Raw genomic sequence first — 23,088 nt, forward strand, 5'->3', positions numbered from 1 at the left:
TGCAACAAGTTGAAAAGGACTTGAATTTTGACCGTTTTGTAGAAGTAAAAAAAAATGACTTAAGGCAATTGGGCAAGATTATAAAATTATACAGTAAGCTAAACCTATATTAAATTAGTAAGTTTTTTAATTATTATTCTCTTGGAACGAGGACTATCTTAGACATACATGGAGTCAAATGGCAAGCAGAAAAGAGAAATTCTCTGTACACAGCATTATGCAGACTTTGCATATAGAAAAAGGCTTCCCCCCAGAAACAAACAAAAAAAAAAGCAAGCTTTGGAAGTCACTAGTATTGTAAACACGAATCAGAAAACAACATAAAGGGCTTATCATAGTCAATAGGAACAATACTGAAGCATTGCCTACACGTGCTGGTAAGTATAGAATCTCATGAATGGAAACAATAAAAGCAAGGACAATCAGCAGCATTGTCACTCAAATCATGTTTGTTTTTAGACGATTACTGATGCTTCCAATTTGCTGTTAGCACTATCTCCTGCAATCGTACACTAGTTTCAGTCTCAGTTTGCCCAATTTTTTAAGTGACAGCTCTTAGCACTACTTCCAGGGATGGCAGCAACATATAGCTTCAAAACATGTGAAGTGTTACTGAATAAACAGTAGGTTCTACGTGAGTTGGAAACAGAGAATCTATGCATCCCCACCTACATCAAATGCAATTGAACTATTCAGTTTCACCTACAAAGTAGCCATTTCTAGGTGGGTTTAACCATGCAAGAAATTTGTTGTATATTATGCATGTTATAGCATTTAGCACTGTAACTTTTTCCACAGGACAACAGTGAATAAATAGCATTACAATGTATTCTGAAAGAGAGACAAATCACATCTATATTAGATGGAGTTGGTTAAAGCTGCTTGGCTTCAGATCATTTCACAGTCCTGTCAAAATTAAGTCTCCAACCCTTAGTAAAGTTTTGTTGGTTTGTTTTTTTTTTTGGGGGGGGGGGACTGCTAATAAAACTATAAATTACTGGCAGCACAGAAGCACAAATATTGTCATACATGTAAGCTGACAAAAATAGCTGGACTGAATTCTATTGCTATATGAAGGTGTAATACCGTTGTCAGTAAGTTTTGCAGCAGTTCAAATGTTATAATTTAAAAAAAAAAAAAAAAACAAACACAAAACAGTCAGTGCAACATTCTCCAGTTAGTAACACCTCCCTCCCCCAACTTATCCTGTATCATCACCAAATCATCAATTTGCAATTATGAGCTAGCTATCCTAGGGCAATGGGAGTTTGGGGGTTATAGGAGTTCTGGGATATTTTGAGAATCAACAGAAATGCACTAACTGGATGTTTCTACTAAAATATTGCAGTATAGCACTTTATTGAGCCAGACCTTTCCCACCCATCCAATAATTTACCAAAAGCATTAGTTTTGTGATGACTGAATCTGACAATTTAAGCAAGAGTAACCCCCCACATAATTTGAGAAGTTCAGTGTTCATTTAATGAGAGAATACTACTAATCTACTACCTGAACAGCAATTAAAAACGCTTAAAAAGGGAACAGCTATGACAGATATGTACATTTTTCAATTCCTCTAAAAGTTTAAACATGCCTTCATAGAAGTTAGCAAAACATCCCCATGTCTGAAGCTGGTTTGATCCCTCAAAGCCATATTAAGGCAAAACATAAGCAATCTACTAGGCACTGTGTCTTTACAGATAGATGAAAACCATGCCAAGATTTTCAAATCAGTTTCCTCACTACACCTACAGTTCACTATGGAACTCAGTATGTTATTGGTTTACATAGACATTTGACAAAAGAAAAGAATTAAACAGAAAAAACACCTTAGATAATAAAATCCAAATTTGGAGGGAGGCAGCCTCTAAGTTTCTACTTCAAGACACAAACTAGAAAATGCTCACTTCCTTTTCTCCAGATTATTTTTAATGCATTATCTTGACTTAAAAAAAAGAAAGAATTAAAATGTAGAAGTTGATGAAAACTTGCACTTTCAAAATAAACGCTATAAATAATACGGTCCTTGATACTGCATCAAGGAAGGTAAAATATAACATACATATCAAGGTGGATATACGCTAAAATCAACTTGGATTAATGCATGGCCTATTAACTTATTAACCATCTTTAGTATGTACCTACACATAAAACTACTGTGGAGACCAAACCCAAGAAATAAAACTCTGCGACAGAAAGAAGCAGCATTCTGGTGCTGACCAGACTCCTTTCCAGAGGCCAAATCCTGAAATAATGCCTTGTGAATATAATCATAAAATGGTTTAGAGTTGGAAAGGACCTTGAACATCATCGAGTTCCAACCCCCTGCCATAAACAGGGACACCTTCCACTAGACCAGGTTGCCCAAGTCCACGTCCAGCCTGGCCTTGAACACCTCCAGGGATGGGGCCTCAACAACCTCCCTGGGCAATCCGTACCAGTGCCTTAAGAAAGAATTAAGTAAATGCTTTACCTTGCGACAAACTCCTAACAGTGACAAGATCCTTTCTTAAAATCAAGCAAGGTGCATTAACAGCTGCCTTGACATGCATTAAAAAGCCATCTTGCCACACAACTGTATGGAATCGACTTACGCAGAGATGATCACAAATTTTCTAGCTAGATTTTTGGTTACTCCGAAGAGAACCCCGAGATATTAAACGGGAGGTGCAGCAAGGGATGCTCCATACTGGGCTGGCTGGCACAAGACAACTCTTGTCATACTTATGCTGGCACATCCAATACTGGATGAAAAGTTTAGATGGATTTGCATTTCAGAAATCATTCAGGAAGACCTCAGCCTTACTATATTGCATGCTACAGTCGCTAACGTAAGGAAACTCGCCGCCTTCTTGATGAAATGACAATTCATACCAACATCCAAGTGGTAAACCTTTATAATATTCACTTTCAAAAAGTGTTGCACAGAAATGAGCTTAAAAAAACCCAACATTACAAAGTAGCTAATGAGAAAAGTATAGAAGTAGACGACATATTTAGATGGGCATAAGAACTATTTAGAGACCTTTTTTTGAAAAGAATCACAAGCTTCTCTATATAGTATTCCCTAGTAGTACCTGAGAAACCAGGAAGACACGAGTAATGTCCAGATATGATTCAGTCTATTCCTACAGATTAAGGGAAGGAAGGAAGCTATCAGAAGGAACTTTCAGAATTACAAAAACACATAGCAAAATACCATGCCAGGTCTATTTTTCACCTGCAAGACTTCAGAATCTCATCAGGCACAGTATGAAGTCTACTTGGCTCCGAGTTTACTAGGATTTCTGGAAAAATTATTGCAAAGGCAAAAAGGAACCTATAGCCTCAGTTCATGGAGAGGCCTATCCATGCTCTGAGGTGTAAAGTTTGATTAGACCAGTGGTTTTTCTTTGTATAGCATACCCCAGCAAACTCTGATATTGGTTTTCATACAGGACTTTGATCCTTCAGTTGCATTGTGACCATAGTTGCTTTGTATTTGCCCTCTGACGCTTTTGAAGAGCTTCATAACATAAGAATTACAGCTTGGTGCAATTACTAATGTCATCTTTAAAAAAAACAAAAACAAAACAAAACCAAAAAAAACCCACACAAAAAACCAAACCACCATGCCACCAGCCACCAATTCTCTGAGAATCTTCAGAAATCTATCAAACTTAACCTTCAAGACATGGTTGTTTCCCCTCTTGTTTCTCCCTCCCACCCCACTTTGGGATCATAGCTTATCTCCATATGGCATCCTCTGCGTGTTAGTCAACACAATTTGCAGGAGCATTTGGAAGATCATTCCCAACACATGATTGTCTGGACTATTACTTGTTCAAGGAAGCTGAAGTCACCTGTTACTCCAGCATGATGCTTAAGACAGAAGTTACTGCTTGGGGCATATGATAATGCACAGATACATAAAAGAATAAAAGAGTTGTAGCACAAAACCCAGTGTGATACAAAACAGATTAGTGCAAGGTAATGCCCCCAATTTCTTTTTTCCCCATAAACTCAAATCCTTATGCAAATCAAGACTTCAGGCTCAATATACACTAAATCATCTGGAAATTGGGTGCTTCATCAGTCATGACTTGTTTACTTAGTGATGTATACTTCCTATACTGCTACTTTCAGAGTACTAATCTTCAATAAATTGTCTACACCCAATAAATAAAGGTGCACTTTATTTTGTGCATGTGAAATATAGCTATCAATGTTTTCTGTAGACATATGGACAGTTTAGAGAGTAAGAGAGAGACAGTCCAGAGCTATTCGTCCTTCGGCACCAGTCAGAATGACAGCTGTCACACACCCTTTACTGACCCAATAATAAATTGAGTTCAAAACCATCAGATTTCCATCTTTTGAACAAGACCTTCCTAAGAAGGGGTGAGACAAGGAACAGTGTGGTTTTGTCTTGAAAACCTCCTACCACAGTGCAAGAGTCCTCTTCTTTAAGCTTACAATAGACAAATGAGATTTGTATCTGTGACTTCTGTCTCAAGTGTTTTCCATGTTATAAGACAACTGTACCACATTTGGTTTTCTATCTAATCTCAAGAACATCTGATTTGTAACATAATGATTACCTTCCTTTCGGAAAATAACTAAGCATTTTCTGAGCAGCTTCACTGAATCTGTAACTCTAGATTTGATTAAGGTTTGACAATGTTGGTTTGATAAACTTAACCAAAAATATCCACATGGAGAAATGCTAGCAGCCTTGTTATTTAAAACAAACAAACAAACCAACCAACCAACCAACAAAAAAAGAAACAAAACCCAAAAAGCCAACCAAAAAAATCCTGGGCACAAAAAATGAAGGCACCTAAATTGAGAGGTAATAGATCACTCAACACTTTGGAACAACTTCATAATTTTTACTAGAAAACAGAGTTACAACAGATAGGAGAATCCTCTGCCACAGATTGTCATAGGCAGTCCAGACTTCCAGCTCCCAGGCTTCTCATAGCACATAACTCAGCTTCTGCATAAAACAAGGTTTCTAGTACTTTACATTATGCATAAAAGTCTAAAGATGCAAATCAGGTTTCAGCCATCACCTCCCAAACCCCAGCTGCACAATCCTTTCCATTTCTTGTACTAGCTCTGAAGCTCTTGATTATGCAGCAAGATGATTCAATTTGTTAATAGAGAAGAAAGATTTTCACTTTTTCTTCTCAAGTCGGTTTCTGACTGGTTTAACATGCTAAATCGTCTCAGTGCAGACTAACACAATAAAGTTAGATGCAAGGTAGGAATGTGAATCATTGAGGCTGGAAAGGAAGGAGGAGGAGGAGTACAAATTTCTCCTTTTCAGTGGCAGTAAACTAAGAAGACAATGAATAGCAGGACTCCTGCTTGATGTTATCTTTAAGGATAAAATGCCCTGGAAAACTGCATTAGCACCATTCAGATAATACTGGGAAGAGAAAGGGCCCAGAAAGTTCATCTGAACAGATTTAACCCCGACCTAGTTGGCAGAAAGCACTCCAAAGGGCTCCAAAAGAATAAATTCCCACCTCCTGAAGACATGTTTTAAAGTCTTATGGAGACGTTAAATACCAAAAGACAGACCAGCATGAGGGAAACAACTGTGGTCAGTGTTACAGGATTTCAGATTGTAACATCTTTCTTTGAGGCTATCATTATGGTTTCCAGTTCTTCAGTGGATTCCTATTCCAGAAAGAGTCTCTTGTAAGGAGCTCTTTCACCAAAAAAGGACACTTCAAAAGACACATGAACTGGAGGGAGTTAAATACAATCTAACCTACAATCACTGATACACACCTTAAGACCTCCTGTGGAATATTATACTAAAAAAGACTGTGGACAGAGGCTTATCAATCTGATCTCTACACTGATATCATACACTGCATGTTCAATTGATTTTGCATTTAGTTTTTGCTTTTCAAATACAAAATAATTATCTGAATGAAACCCACACAGGTTCCTAAGGAAGCCACTTCATGATAGCAATTACTCTGGAACTACAAAGTTAATGAAAATGCTCTTGCTTTGTAACTTAAAAAAACCCTCACTTTTAAGTAGCTCCAACTTAAAGTTGAATCAATTGCTCAAAAACCCCTCAAACACTACTTTAAAAAGTACTTAAGAACTGGAGGAAAAAATATATGGCAAGCAAACAGAATATCCTGCATTGCTATTATCAGTAAAATGAAATAAAAGCAGTGCTAAGTACTTTCGAATTTGCATTTCTGAATTATATTTCAATATAGTAAAAGAAGGCTCATGACATTTTTACTCTTCCAATTTTGTTAAGGTGTTTTAAAGCCCGATGGTTTGGAATGTTCATAGAAGTCCTTGAAACAACAGGCCAACAAGTACCTGACACAGAACCATTCCCAAGCCTCCCTTCCCACCCTGCTGTGTAGCCGCAGCTGGAGTACCACTAAAGCAGCTTAACTCCCCTTATCCAGTTCATCGCTCAACTGTTCAGGTACCATTGCTTATGAGGGCAAACCCAAACTGGCTTGAGTGATATGGATTAAAAGTAACTGGTTTTAGAAGAAAGTTAATTCAAACCAATTTTTTCAGAATGATCAGGATTTGTGAGTGTGCAAGCGTAACATAATGCTGAGTTGCTTTACCAGAGAAGACAAAAACTATACTAGCTTTGTTGGGGGGGAAGCCAGAAATTATATAGCTGCACTATCACAAAGCTTTTAATATCAACATGACATGTTCTAAGAAACATGAGTGCAACCGGTGGGTTTTCTCCCCGTTTTTAAAACTTAATTCATTTTAATAAATATTTACATATACAAAAAAGAGATCACCAAGAATAGGACTGGAAAGTCTTATTATCCATTATATTTAAACCCTTCCTGACAGACATTTGTTTAATCTGTTCTTTAAAATTTAATTACTGACATGGGAATTTTATCGTCTCCTTAGACCATAACTTTAAAACCTGAGATGTGAACTGTATTTTGTCAGACTTTCAAATAAAAGTAGTAACTAAAAATCAAACATCCAGAACAGTATTCATAACATATATGTGAATTAAAAAACTTAATTTTTCACAAAAATAGGTTTTTTAGGTATGAAGAAAGTGCCTTACTTTTTCCGAAACAGAAGCCATCATGTCTTGAATAAAAAATTGTACAGAACTGAAAGCAATTATTGATACGAGGCAGCAAAAGTTTCATTTAGCAGTCCTGACATATGCTAACAAAGTAACAGAAACTCTCTTCCCACCACTGGAAGCAAACAAGAATTCTGCATCTGAAACTCCCCATTCAATATTTGAATTGTTTGTCAAATGGCAAAGAACTATTTCATTATCTATGAGAAACGAAACCACTACATCTTAGTGATTTATTTTTTTTCTCCTAAATAAACTTTTCCCTTCAGCTGTTAAAACAGATACTCTCTAGAGAAAAGAGAAAACACCTCACTATTATCCAAATTCCTCCCTTGATATCCATCACAGCATTTTGAAATTACTGACAGCTTTGTCAAGAGTAGCTGAATGTAAGGAACGGTGCTTCTGCACTCCACCATGAAAAGGTTCACACGTATTTCCATTCAAGGGTAGTAATCTATTTTAAAACAAGAATTTATTGTGTTATAGTATAAAGACACTAAACACAAAACAAGGTGTTTAACAACATGAACATTGACACAAAATAAAAGCAAGATCATTTCAAGCCAATTCTGTAACCATTTCATGTGAGAAATTCCAAGTGAAAGGAAGTTACGTACACAGGGTCACCCTACAGAAAGGGTGGCACCACCTTCATCTAGTTCAAACCCTGTTTCAGGACATCATAGCATTGTCTGAATCATTGCATTATTTTGAGGGCTTCAGTGGTATATAGGCTTTGTCTTGGCCCTCTGCATATAGGTGAACTTACCCACAGATCTACGAGAGAACAAGTGGAGGCATTTCTACTGTAAACTAAAAGACCTGAGGTACATTCTCTTCTAATCTACCTTGCATTTTTTTGATCTAAGTCTTTTATAGGTGGGGCTATTAAAGAGCAGCATAAATTTCGTTATTTAACTTCATTGTAGTCCATGTGATAGCATATAACAATAAAATGTATAATGCTTTGCACTACAACACACATCTTCAACAAAATACATACAGTATATCACAAAGCTTCTCTGAAACCATGTATGGTAGTATGGCAAGCCACCATATGAAAAGATACAAGAATCTGAGATGTACTTGAATCGTTCCTTCAGAGACCTTACCTTGTGTCACAATAAGGTCTCTTTCCCGTGGACTATTTGAAAGGATCCATTGTGTGAACCATTCATACATGAATTTCTTGAAGATGCATCAATCATTTCAATCAACACAGAGCAGTTAACATGAATATACAGATTAAGTATCAGATTACTGCTCTTTCATATGAACCATTTCCAAAAATAACCAGTTTGATTAACTCACAACAATAAAATTTCTCTAAATAAAAAGTTAGGAGCAAAACTAATTCATTTGCTTAAAATGATTATTTTTGGCTCTTAAAAGAAACTGAATTCTAAGTTTTAAAGGCTCATTGTGAAAATATATACACACATCAAATTTATATTCAAAGCTAGATTTTACCATTGAGTTTTAAAGGCCAAGAGATATTTTCAATACAGTAGAAAAAATAGCAGTTCCTGAAGTATATTGTAGTCTCACTTCACTGGCAATATCCATAATTCAGCTGCTGTACAAAATACTTCTCTGAAGCAAATCCACCTGAACTCTATCCACCCTGAGTTAAGCATCTATACTTTTTTAAAAGGTTTTAAACATTATGTAACAGAGAAGTATGTACAAGGCTATAAAACTTGTCAGTTATCATACAGCAATAAGAAAATAATACATCAGAATTTCCAGCCAATTTATTTTGTTTGTTATGGTAGTTATTCATTCTGGGTTGGGTTTGGAGTTGTTGGGGTTTTTTTTGGCTTTTTTTGTTTGTTTTTAAATCAAGTAGTTACTTGATTTAGACATTCATGCATTAATTGCTTGAATTATTTTTTTTTTTGAGTGCAACAATAAGGCAACAGTAAAAAAAAAGTTATAGAAATTTTGCATATGTGTAAAGGTATTAAGTTTATAAAAGTGCTTCCTAAAAAGACAACCTAATTGCGGTATCAAAATATTAGAGTGGTGAGAACAACTATAATTTCAGTAAATGTTGCTCCATAGAAAAACGTCAATCAATCAGATAGGCTTTTTCCTCTTTTTTGGTGAAGTAAAAGCCTGGAAAAAAAATTGGTATGGCTGCGTGGGACAAGCAAGTTAAGAAAATATACTTTAGTCTAAACTTAAATAAGAAGGTCCACACTTTTTTGTCAAAACATTAAGCCTCTGTCAAAAATGTATTTTTTTTTTCTTTTTATAGTACAGGATTAAAAGACAAGATGATGCTTACAAGATAAAGAAATAATTTACATGAAAATATCTTCTGACAAAGCTTTTCAATCAAAATATTGTTTTGTAACATTCAAACATGACATACAACAACAAAAGAAACAGTGAATGCAAACAAAAAAATGTTATATGGATTGCTTTCAAACACATAAATAAATGAAATATTGGTGTAGGCAGTAGGGCTCATGCTGATGGCTAGCAGGAAATAACAGTGTGCAATCTATTTGGAAAAAGCTCTAAAGTACAAATTACAAGCCCAATTACGGACTGCAGCAAGTTCAGTTATATCACTGCCATCCTGTCCTATCTCCAAAATAAATTCTTGATTAAATCACTCATACCCTAAATTACTCATACCTTTGCTTCAGAGATATGAATAACTATATACAAAAAGTAGTTTTATTTCACCATAGGGATAACATTGTACCTCTCTGCCAATGTCACTTGAAAAACCTTCCATGTCAAAACAATTTGACAGCAGATAAACAATTTAATAAATATGCAATGATCTTATTACAGTCCTTCAGCTAAGCATGTTAACTCATGCTGCTAGTTTTGTGATCACAGTGCATAGAATCCAAATATAAAAGAATGGGGTGGCTTTTAAGGTAATGGTAGATCCCTTGCTTATAATCCAAATATATCCAAAACTTTCATAAGCTCTGTCATGCATGAATCTTTTTTTTTTTTTTTGTGGCAGGAGCAAAACCTTTCCCTGGTACAATGTCCATTGCCGGCAATGGATGCACCAAAACCGCCAAGGAACTCAGTTTTATTGCACAATATATGAAGACCTGGAATTCTTCCAAAAGCTTAAAATAAAAATAATGGAATTATTCTGACATTTCTGGACACCTGCATTAATACTGTATGACTAATAAAAGCATGTCAGTTGCATGGACTGAACCAGCGATCAACATGCGCCCAGAATGCACACTAGTAAAAATGCAGTCAAAGGAAGTAGTCTTCATTGCCTATAGGTCACTTCCAGTCAAAGGTTAAAGTTCAAAGACTGAATGATCAAAGTGCTCATTTTCTCAGTAGGACTATCTTCTGCTACGAGGATCACAAAATGGTGGCATCAACATGTGTCATCTTTAAAATAAAAGAAGAGCATTTATGGAAAACATATAAACATTCAAAGTCCAAATTAGCAAGGTGCTGTATGTAGAAATAATTCCTAGCATAGACAGTAACATGCAGTGGAAATACACCAATTGAATAACTCTGCAGTTCTGTTCAATAACATCTCAGGAAAAAGAGAATATCAAACATAAAACTTCCAAAATACACATACACCCCCAAGCATATTAGTATTGGCAAATATTCCATTAAAAAGACAGTAATTACCACACTCGATATTTAGAAAGCCACTCATCAGGAAATCGAAAGACCAAACATGCTCAACATTTTTCCCCCCTCGAAGTGCAGCAGGTCCACACCAGTTATCAAATGGAGAAATCCTTTTACAAGGAATATCTAGCGATAAGAGCTGTCAGAGCAGGCTTCTCCTGATGCATTCTCAACCCTCTATAGATATAAATACATATATATGTATATTCACTGATTTCTCAAGGATCAACATGAACTATAGCTGACAGAATTACGCAAAAATAATAGGTTACTACCATAATTCTAAAATCCTAAACCTGAAAATAACTTACATTCACTAAATTTTAGATACTGTGATTGAACAGAACATATTACAAAAAAAAAAAAAGTGTGTATTCTCTGCCAATCTCTTCTGCATTATGCTCAATATTAAAGTAAATATTTGACTGTGAAAGGTCTCCCTTTTAAAGTTTCTCTTCCACACATCAACCTGCAGTATATTTGCATCTGGTAACAGTAAATATTAAGCTTGTTAACAGAAAGCAAACTTACTGTCTGGTTATTTTTAATGCACTTATTTGTAATCTCACAGACTTAGAAAATGTAGCCTCATAAAGAGTATTTTTACTATTTATGGATTTAGTATCTATAAAGTAGCAGCCAACAATTCTACATTCTCATTGGAAAACATGTCATCAATACTATTACAAGTAAAAAACCTCTTCATTTTCATTGTAGGGTACTGTACATCTAAAAAAGATTAGACAAGGATGCAAGACAGATAGAAGGGGTATTTAGATGGTGTACTAAAAGCTTAGGCAGTAAGGAGGTGCTGGTTGAAAACAAACACCATTGCCCTCTTTTTTCACAGAAATCTACCTCCTGACAACATCAAAACCAGGCAACAGCTCTATGAAACCAATTTCAGCCTGGATGCCCAAGAAAACTGTATCTGGAAGATCCTCCTTTGCCTTTAACACAACATGATCAACTCTCAGATTAAAATTCAACACAAAATTCAATGTACAGTTGAAACAGACATTGGGTAGGGCAGACAATAGGGCAGAAATATTTTTAGTTATTAAAGATCAGTAGTTTTGAAAGAGGGTAGCAAACAAGACCCATAACTCTGCTTATGGAATAAGTTGCTTTGTTGGGACAGGGATGAAATTACAGCTGAAAAATTCTGTAATAAGCTAAATGCACAGAGACACTTGTTTACGTGTCAGAATATATCTCAAAGTGTCACTTTATCCCTCTGCGTTCATATCTGTTTGCTTTACATCAGCTCCCAACCATGCACTATTTGCTCCCAGCTAAATAAATCCCAGGCACTTACTGGACAAAAAAAATTTCCTTCAAATGCATATATTAAAAGTGATGACAATCTTACTCCTTTCTCATCAAAACACAGGGATTCAATTTCACATTCAAGCTAAGCCAGTCCAGTGGCAAGCTGACAAAAGAAGAGACAGAACCACTTTGCGTCTCCCTCCACATGTGTATTAGCACTGGCATTCATTTCACTCAGTGGTTACCCTCAGACAGCTCGTTTTCTTTCTTGGTTGGAATTGGTTTTTCTCCCCTAAATTACCCAGCCCAAAAGTGTATCAACCACAAGATTATATATGTGACAATTTAGTTGAAGCAGGAGCAGAAAATGAAGGTGACAGAATCACCTTTTCCAAGGGCTTGTGAATCTTTTCAGGTGTACATAACATCGAAGACAGTTATTTTCCAGAGAGAAGTGGTTAAAATTAGCAGACAAGCTACACTTCCCATTTTAGTGTAACCTACCATTTCTTCAAACCCATTAAGGAAACATTGAAAATGTAAAGATTGTGCCTTGGCAGTCTTGTTTTATGTCCACAGAAGAGAAACAAAATTACTTGTAACTTTGTGACACACAAAACTTGAAGGAAAAACCCTCTAGCATTTAAGAAAATTTGTGTCCAGTGGGTATGTTTTAGTTTTTAATGAAAGACTTTAATGGTGGAGGGGAAAAGCCCAATGAACTTTTAATCATATCCTCCTTTGTAATTAGTACTTAAAAAGGAAGTTAAAAAACAAATGGAAATATTACGAAGCAAAATAGTATGAGATGTTTAAATGAACTGACTTGCTTTCCCTCACCACAGGTTGCCTTTTAGGTAGCTTGAATTTGGGGAGGGGCAGGGTTTTCTGACTTTCAGAAAACAGACATTGCGTAGTTACTTCAAAGTAATTAAATTACTTGTTTAGTGGACTATAAGCAGCCTGATGGTGTTGAGCCACAATTATATTACATTTTTTCCAGAGTAAGAGAACCCACATTTCTTTTCATACTCATTTGGTGTTTTGCTTGTTTAACTCAAACTGAATTTCATGAATATGAAATCAAAGTAGTATCTGCAGACTGTTCTCCTTGATAGACTTCAATCCTGAATCAAAACGAGACTAATACAAATTCAAAGTAGACAGAACATATTTTCATCACAAGATAAAGTCAATAAATGAAATTTCACTTGTTTCTCTTTAAAAATAACTAGAAAGTGAAAATAAAAAAAAAGTTAATAAAAAACTCTCCCAAAATTGCCAATAAAGAGAAAGCAAAACTAGAAACGGAGAAACATCAAACACATTACAAGAGCATGAAAAAAGAAAGAGAAGAGAAAGTGACTATAGAATAATCTGGTGACAGTGAAAAACCCCAGCCTCACAGGCAATAGGCTTACTATTCTTGAATTCAATTTTAAAAACAACATAATGTACAACCACACAATAAACAGTCCTAAATTTCTTAAATAATTCTTAATCCCATGACATAGAACTCTCCTCTTACTGTAATTGAAGTTACTTTGGTTTAGATATATTGTTAGAGTATTACAAGAAACAGAGTTTCATTCTGTTACATTACCATATATCAAAAAACCCATGGGTCTCAGCAAGTATTATGAAACTCTCAAGTTTCTCTTGTTAAGGCATCCACAGGCTTTTAAGAATCTAAGGGTGAAGGCTTTGGCATTTGAGTTCCAGTCAATAACTCCCACTGTCTCAAAATACCTGGTCTCATTTCATACAGGGGACAGAACATGTCCGGGGTGGGGACACAGTGAAAAACAGAGGATGTCTTATGATGGAGCTTTCAGTGAAACATAGTGACAGGACCAACTCCTCCTGCACCACCCTAGCATACACTGTTACCTGGTCTAATACATCCCTTCCCAAAATACATGGGCTTCCAATAACTGCCAGTACATATATGTACAGTATTTTCCTAGGGAAAGCAAAGACAGTATTGACCAACAAATGAGAAGAAAAGTATAGCCTGTCTCTACCCCTTCCTCCTTTCTTTCCTCACCAATGGAGTGGATAAGACAAGAACATACAGCCAACCCCAGCTCTGGGAAGAGGATCACAACGTTGAGGCAGAAGAAAGAAGCCACACAGTATAACAGCCAGAGAGCACACATAAACAAAAAAGCCCAAACAAAACAAAACACACTGAAACCAAAACAATATAACACTATCAATGCAGACACTGTAGTACTATATGTAGCAATTTTAGTGTGGGGTTTTTTTTAATCGTATACAAATAGAGTCTTATTACTATATTACTGACTATTAGTTCTTAAGAGCCTCTAAGCTAGCCAACTGTCCCACACTGGAAATTCTAATTAACAGTGGAAAATCATTAAAACACTCAGCTCTTTACAAACATATAGGCATCTTTTAATCGCTGTAAAAGCTCTTAAAGGGTTACCAACAATAACAAAAAAAAAACCCACTGGGTTTAAAGCTAAAACTAGTTTCATTATGGGCCTTCCTCAATCCCAAACTTGAGACTTGTCATGGACTAATACAGTTTACAAGAACTTTCATTAAAATTCAATCCTACAATTTAAAACATATAAATATGCGCTGTTTAAATTTCCATCAGGAATTATTAAAATGTGATATAAAAAAATCACAGCAGAGTATTTCAGAAACAGGATTTTAATAACTTTTTGAAATTTAAAAATTAGTTTAAGGCTTTAAATGCATTTATCCTACTTTCCTACATTTTAATTGCCTTCAGCCTGAAAAAAACTTCAAAATTCCCGGTCCTAATTAAATACTTACCATGATACCACCATTTTGTTTTCTTTGGATTCTTGTTACATGTTCTTACATAAAATGAGTTATCTGGAGGTCGCCTCTGCAACAGAAGAAAAGACCTACAAATAATCAAACCATCCTCATGTTGTAATAAACGAGCTATTTAATAAGGCTTATGAAAGGCTTCATGTGAATGGAGTGAAAATGAGGTAACAGGCTAGACCTTTCAAGAAAAATCTCTTAAGGATCCAGGTAAGAACTCTTACTGGAGATATGCCAAGCAAAAAATTAATGAAAAATATCAAACAGTTTGAAGATAGATAGGGTGAGGAATAAATAAAAAAGACAACAAAAAGCAACGCACAAGAAGTGAACAGCTGTTGTTCAAAAAAAACCCAAATGAGATTCCTTTGCAGTTTGGAATCTAATTATATTAGATCCAATTCACATCCATAAGTCTCAGCTTGGAGTGAGTGAAAAAATGAACTAAAACAAACATCTATATCTGACCAATACTTCATATTCTTCAGCTTTCTTCCTAAGCATCATCATTATGCAAAACCAAAGTCATAGGATACAATACAAAGGCATTTTGGTGGTGTTTTTCTACCACATACACATGACAAGGACTGACTGGGAAGCGACATGAATAGGTATGTTTGGATAGAACAGATGTACAAGCTCTGACCACATGTAACTTCCACAGATATTCCACTGTGAAAGAAATGGTCAAGAGTAAAATGCTAATCTCTTTATAAAAAAAAAAAAGGCCTAAAGGTATCAGTGCCACTCATCTATGACCAAAAAAGCAGCTTAGCACCATTTACTTTCCTGAAATGAAATTGACCAAGATCACTGAAATAGTACAGCTGCAAAGCCATACAAACATCTGCATTAAAGACATTTCAATAGTCATTTTGCACTACCTTTAGAGACTAAATCAATTTACAAATAATTGTCCTAAAACATGACTGAACTCCACAATTAGTACAACTGGAAGAGTTCCATTCAATCTTCTTTTCCAATAATGATATATGAGTATGAGCAGGTTACCATGAAAAAAGTGACAAAGTACTCACTGCACTGTTTATTTTGCAGTTCTAGCTTAGTATTTTTTCAGTAGTAGCAATGTAGCTATAGCAGTTTTGCCTATTTTAGAATTTGAGAAATTAAAATCTCACTTGGCAGAGTAGAATTTACTTATTCTACTCCAACAGTGCTAAAAAAGCCCATACCTTTTCTTTGCAGCTGGAAAGCATGCTAATAATGCTAAGACAAACAGATTGCACTGAGAGAGCTGGAGACCAGTCTTCTGTTAGAATGGATAAACAGATATGACCATTGCTATAAACATGAGGATGAACAGGAATATTGTCTCCAGTAAACATGACCTAAAAAAAAAGAGAAGAACAAACATAATTGTAATTCACGTTTTAAATAAGACTGTATTGCTTTTGGCAAAACAATAACATCTTATTTACGAAGTGGATCTGACATTTTCACTTATACTAAATAATACACTTCATCATGTTAATTCCTTTTTGGAAACTATTAATTGAAATGTAAAATAAAGCAATGGAAGCCTAAGTAGCTAGTGAAGATGAAGTTAAATAAATGGTTAAGTGTCAGGTTTTTCTATGAGTATTTACGTAGGATAGAAAAACGCAAAGGTAACAGCATAAAGACATCAAATTAAACTTTTTATATCTTCTAGCCTCAGTCTTTCATGTTCTAAGAAATACAGATGCCTAGCTGAAGCACTGGATTTTAATGATTTCATAAGCCACAACGTTATACACCAGGAAACACAACAAGATTCTATAACCCTGGACACAACAGAAATTAAGTTCTGAACAACTCATCCAGGTTCCAGCATAAAGAGTAAAATGCATCAATCCTATTAACTATAAAATAAAGGACTTGTACAACTGAAGTATGTTACCATATAGGAAATATATTTTCAGATAATTATTTCAAATGGAATATGGTTTTATTTCACATGGATGAATATGGAAGAACAGCATTTAGAACCTTGACTCCTCTGTATTAAAAGACAGTCAAAAAAAGGTTACAAAATCAATTTTGACAACTATTTATGTTACACCAAGATTTTGTCAGTTGGCTCAGAACCAATGAAAATAGAGTAAAAGTGAAACCTTTGTAGCAGCATTATCCTCCCAAGCTCCTTATCCAACATAACCACTGTCATCTTTTATGCAGTCGCATTATAAATCTCTACCACTCATAACCATAATACCCAGAAGCCTCTTAAGTGTTTCCTAAGTTATATAGATACATGTATGTGTACAAATATGTATACATGTAGACAACATGCCCACCTCATCACTGACTACAGGAAAGAAGCAATACCATCACATGGGAAATTGAAATTAGAGAGCTTAACTTATTTGCCAAATGGCGGATAAGTTTCTAAGGCAGCTGAAAAGCTGGATGCAGAATGATCTTTCATAGGTCTTTAAATGGAGAACAATCAGCCATTGGAATAATCTCCCCAGGGAAGTGGAAGATTCCCCATCATCAGACACTTTTAAGATTCACCTGGACAGAGTGCTGGACCGTCTTGTCTAGACCATGCTTTTGCCAAGAAAGGTTGGACCAGATGATCGTAGAGGTTCCTTCCAACCTGGTTTTCTATGAGTTTATGAAACTGACATTTCTTAAGCATTGAAGAGCTTACCTTCATAATCCAGTAATGTATTTCACTTCTAACTAATGTCTTCCTTTTGTAGGAAAACCAGAATTAGGCGTACTAGGTAAGTAAAAGCATGCACACTGTGATAGACAATGTACATTTAAAGGCAGAAAACAACTAAGCAATTAAGAAGCAGAAGTGTACACAGTCAATTCACAGTAAGTAGATTTGCAGGAGACAGAATTATGACCCAGATGAACGTCCTGCACAGCAGCATTTTTATAATGAAAATTCTAGCCACCTACAACAATCAAGTATCCAGTACTTAAATACTTGTTTTCTGTGCTAAAAATCAGTGTACATGTACGGATCTAACTTGCTGTTTTACAATAAATTGCACAGAGCCACACACACCTGCTGGGTAATGACTACAAACAGTACCTACTCGGAACCAAATGAAAGTGGCTACTCTCCTGTGAGTCACCTATGAGTAGTTCACTGCAAACATGATGGGGTACAGAAGTACAGGTGGCCAGTTTGTTCCTTAGAATTTAAGACTGAAATGTCAGCATTCTAGTTTTTTATGATGGTACCTAAAAACACATTTATAGTTTAAGTGTCTCTCACAGATCTGTGCTTCAGTTTCAACACCAATGAGAAAAGTGTCAGAGATCACTCTTGGAATAAGCTGTAACAAACAGGACAAGAACTAAGGCACTCTTGCTTTCCTTTGTCCTTTTTCAGAGGAGCGGGAGTGACTTACCAGCCACGTGCAACATTCCCTTCAGGTAATGGAGGGATGGATGTTCAGAGCTCATTCTGCAGCCTAGTAGTATTGTTGCCCTTTCAGTTCTTTATGTTGCCATGAAAGCAACACAGTATCTCACACCTCTATTACAACCACTAGATTCGCAGGCTTCTCTTAAAGATGTCATGTATCTATGACAATCCCTACCACAAGCACAGTATTTTCCCCAGCTGTATTACAAACGGCAGCAGCGAAGATGAAAGAGGCGTAGAAACAAACTAGGGGAAAAAAAAAAAAAAAGACACTGGAAGCAAAAAGAGAGGGGATGAAGCAGTTCGTTGTTTACTCTACTACACTGCAGTGAAGAAGACCTCCCTACTTTACCGTGTTGCTCTTTCACACAATATGAATATCAACCTCAGAGAAGCCCCCGGTTTACACTGCTCTTTCATCACCTATGAAACCAAGTAGACTGTCACAGCACTGTACCTCACTGCAGAGTCATTTTTAAAAGAAAAGGCATCTGCACAATGTGTTTAATACAAATTAAAGTAACTAAACCTCACATTAGGATATGTGGATGATATTAATATTTAGCACATGTCATGCAGCTATAACCTAAAGTGACCGTTAAGGAAGAAGTAAGCAAGCAATTACCTGAGGCGAATCAAAAGGATACCGACTACTGAACTTAAATAGAAGCTGAAATTTCTCCCCTTCATATAGTGTTCCTGGAGCACCTTCCATGTCTACAATCCACCTAAGGAACGGGGAAAAAATCGTTAGTATTGCAGACTGTCAAATCATAATTTTACTCCTGGAGCATGGGGCTAATCAAATCAGTTACCAATCACAGCCAAATCTTCTGAACTCTCCATTAGTATCACAACTGTCACAAAAGTGAACAACACATCAAGCCTGCATTTGAAAGAAAAAAGCTTGGTATTTTACATACAGTCATTAATATAGTGCCACAAATTATACAAGAAATTATAACTTGAACTCAACACAGACCCATCAGTTCCTAATAAAATGACTGTTAATGTGAGACAACAAAGCTGAAACAAAACATGTGTTCCCGAGTTTATTCCTATACAAAAACAGGCCTGGAAGAAAACAAACTAGTATGTATTCTCTTCCATGTTGTTTTACTTTTCTGTCAAGGAAATCATCAATACAGTTTATTAAAATAAAACCTTTATCCAACGGGGAATGGCAATGCTCCTCTTGCACTTACACCTGTGAAAAACTCAGACATTAAATGGTATATAACCTGGCAAGTAATGGAACCAAAACTGGAAAAGTCAATAGTATAAAAAGGAAAAGGTCACAGAAAATAAAAAAACAAAACCAAAAGGCAGCTTTGCAACTGTAATAAATATAACACCTCAACATATTACAGCATTATTCTTCTGCTTCTGCTCCTTCCATCACAATAATATGGAAGTAATTGACAGGTGGAGTTGGCGGAACTGAGAGGTGTTGGGTGCAGGTTTTTTGCTGTGGTTGGTTTTGGGTTGGGTTGTTGGCTTTTTCTAAATCCAGTCAAAAACAGAGGCTTTGCATATTGTTCAACACATAGAGCAACACTGCTATCTAACTTCTGTCATTTTGGAGTTCTGTTGTTCATCACACCACCATTCTTTGTGGTATTGATTCCCCATTTTTGTCTTTCACCCTTGATTGAGTTTTACACATTTGAGCAATACAATAACATAGAGATTCAGCAAGAGACTACAAAAATACTTATTTACATTAGACTCAAGTGAGGCAGTTAAGATTTTTCAGAACAGCAACGTGTACAGAAAAGTCAACATCTCCTCCCTCTGGCAGTCTGATGATCCTATTCCCAACCTCTTTATCCCTGTCATATACACTCTCCCTATGTATGTAAGCTGCACACTTTTATAGCTTCCCCTCTATTACTCTTTTTCTTTCCCTGAGAAAAACTGCTTCTCTACTGCACTGCTAGCTGTCACACTCTTCAGGAGGAATGCACCTAGTTGAAGGCCTGTAACCAGTGGTGTCCCCCAGGGGTCAATACTTGGTCCAATTTTGTTTAATATATTCATTAATGACCTGAATGAGGGGACAGAATGTATCCTCAGCAAGTTTGCTGATGATACCAAACTGGGTGGGGTGGCTGACACCCCAGAGGGCCGTGCTGCCATCCAGCGTGACCTGGACAGGCTGGAGAGCCGGGCAGAAAAGAACCTAATGAGGTTCAACAAAAGCAAGTGCAAGGTCCTGCACCTGGGGAGGAAGAATGCTAGGCACCAGTATAGGTTAGGGGCGGACCTGCTGGGAAGTAGTTCTGAGGAGAAGGATCTGGGGGTCCTGGTAGACAGTAAATTACCCATGGCCCAGCAATGTGCCCTTGTTGCCAAAAAGGCCAATGAATCCTGGGCTGCACAGGGAAGAGTGTGGCCAGTAGGTCGAGGGAGGTCATTCTCCCCCTCTACTCTGCACTGCTGAGGCCACAACTGGAATACTGTGTCCAGTTTTGGGCTCCCCAGTTCAAGAGGGAAAGGGAACTGCTGGAGCGAGTCCAGCAAAGGGCAACTAAGATGATTAAGAGCTTGGAGCATCTGCCTTATGAGGAAAGGCTGAGAGAGCTGCGACTCTTTAGCCTGGAGAAGAGAAGGCTGGGGGGAGACTTTATTATGGCATACAAGTATCTAAAGGGTGGGTTGAAGGAGGATGGAGCCAGGCTCTTTTCAGTGGTTCCAAGTGACAGGATGAGGGGCAATGGGCACAAGTTAGAACACAGGAAGTTCCGTTCAAATACACGGAAAAACTTCTTTACGGTGATGGTGACAGAGCACTGGCAGAGGCTGCCCAGGGAGGTTGTGGAGTCCCCTTCTCTGGAGATTTTCAAGACGCGCCTGGATGCAGTCCTGAGTAATGTGCTCTGGGCAATCCTGCTTTAGCAGGGGAGTTGGACTAGATGATCTCTAGAGGTCCCTTCCAATTCTGAAAACTCCGTGATTCCTTGATTCAACAGTAGCATGATGACGGCTGTACTAGTGTTCAGTATTTTAATTCTGTGAAGACTTCTTCAATTCAATCTATTTGCTCTCCAGGACACTTATCTCTTTTAATACCTTCTGCTTTTACATTTATACAAATGCTGCACCAATACTCTTCAGCTTTATTGGTCCTTGTGATCCAGAAACCTTCACTTTCAAGTTTTTAAAATAGTTTCATTTACTAAGTAGAAGATAACTCTGCCTGAACATTGTTCCTTTTATGGTCAAGAAATCACTAGAACCTCTTTCCTGTGTGCTTTACAGTTCAACCATCTCAAATTTCTAATCCTTGTGTATTTAAAATAAATGATTGCTTAACATTTCAAATGACCCAGTTACATCATGGGATCCAATTATTTTATTCAACATCTTTCAAAACCAAGCTAGTATTGCTACACAAATCTTTACTGCACCAGTTCAAATTGCAACTTAATGATCTCAGAACACACTACTTCTCATCAAAACCCTCAAAGAGAAAAAAAAAAAATACAATGTTACTTGTGACAGAAAGCTTCTTAAACAGTGACAATTCCAAAATCTAGCATGACAGTAAACAGGAATTTTTTATTTGCAAGGTATTAAAATTGTACATGGCAGAAAAAAAACCCAATGAGATAGTACTTTAGGAACAGAGACATCCTAAGAAAGATGGTAATCCACAAAGAAAAAAAAAAAAAGTTGTTTTTTTTTTTTTCTTTTTCATCTGTTTATCTGCTGTAAATTTTCACTTACTAGCTGGGTTTGGTTTTTTTTTTTTTTTTTTGTTTAAATGAGTGAAAAACACTTGCAATAATAGTCTGGGTCCTTTTTTTTTTTCCCCAGAAAATTTGAGTATTTTGCATCAGTGGCCAGTCTGTCCCAAACCATGACATCAAAGAGCACCCAAAATAAAGCAAGAAATACAAGCAGTAATTCAGAAGCTGTACAGCAGTTTATTATTATTTTTACCAAACTCTGGAAAGTGCTATTTCAATTTGTTTTAGTCATATTCATCTGCATGAACTATCACAAAATACAGCATCATTTAAAAAGCAAGTTTAACTCAGTATACGCAACACTCAGAAAAGCCACACATAATGTGGTCTGAGTGCCACCACCAAAAATGCAGATGTGAAGCAACATCAGAAGTCAGCTCTATGTTGTTTTTAAATAGATCCATTAATCAATAATATAGTACAGAACATAGAGCCTGAGATTCATACCTTCATAAATGTTTACATCTGCTACAAATTTTTTTAACATTTCTGTAAAATTAAACTAAGAAAATTATCTAAAAGAAATGTCAACACAGTCTACCTATTTTGAATTTAATTCTATTAAAATATAGTTTAAATACCAGGAACAACATCTGTCCATTTAAATGGACAGAACACAATATTTCACCGTGTTTCCATTTTGCAAATCACAGAAAAAAAACCTGCAGTAGGGATGAAAGTGCAAAGAAACGTACTTAGATAACTTTACTCTTTAAGAAGCTTCCTCGACTTGCTTAGAGAAAGAAGGTAATAAAAATTAACAGCTACAAAATATACTCGACACAAACAATGCAGAAACTTTAAACCAACTACTCCATTATTCCAACAAATTTAGAGGGGTTTCAGAGGTTAGTAGCTATGAGAGATTGTTAAATTATTTTATTCTAAAATATGCAGATGCTTTTACCAATTGACATTTTGTTGGACAGCAAAATGCCTAATAAAAATTTAACTAATTTACTATCCAGTCCCTGAGAGTGTCCAGCATGTTACTGCAATATGCTCATTAGGTAGAACAATGTTTCACTCCCTAGACTAAAAGTAGAAATTCAGAATGTTAGTTGGAATAAGGGGTGAAAATAGCATGCAGAGGACTTTTCATT

General features: G+C 36.3%; 1 protein-coding gene across 1 annotated transcript in view; it reads right to left on the minus strand.

Annotated features, from left to right (window-relative positions):
- Window positions 1-13,170: 13,170 nt before the first annotated feature.
- Window positions 13,171-23,088, minus strand: part of UBE2W (ubiquitin conjugating enzyme E2 W) — a gene marked incomplete at its 3' end in the record, with an annotated part of 28,066 nt that continues 18,148 nt past the window's right edge. The window contains 5 exon segments of the mRNA XM_082499235.1: window positions 13,171-13,247; window positions 14,825-14,915; window positions 14,917-14,919; window positions 16,036-16,191; window positions 18,859-18,961. Coding sequence (XP_082355361.1) covers window positions 13,171-13,247; window positions 14,825-14,915; window positions 14,917-14,919; window positions 16,036-16,191; window positions 18,859-18,961 — 430 coding nt within the window.

The sequence above is a fragment of the Vanellus vanellus genome (genome assembly GCF_965231255.1).
Source record: "Vanellus vanellus genome assembly, chromosome: 2".
NCBI lineage: Eukaryota > Metazoa > Chordata > Aves > Charadriiformes > Charadriidae > Vanellus > Vanellus vanellus.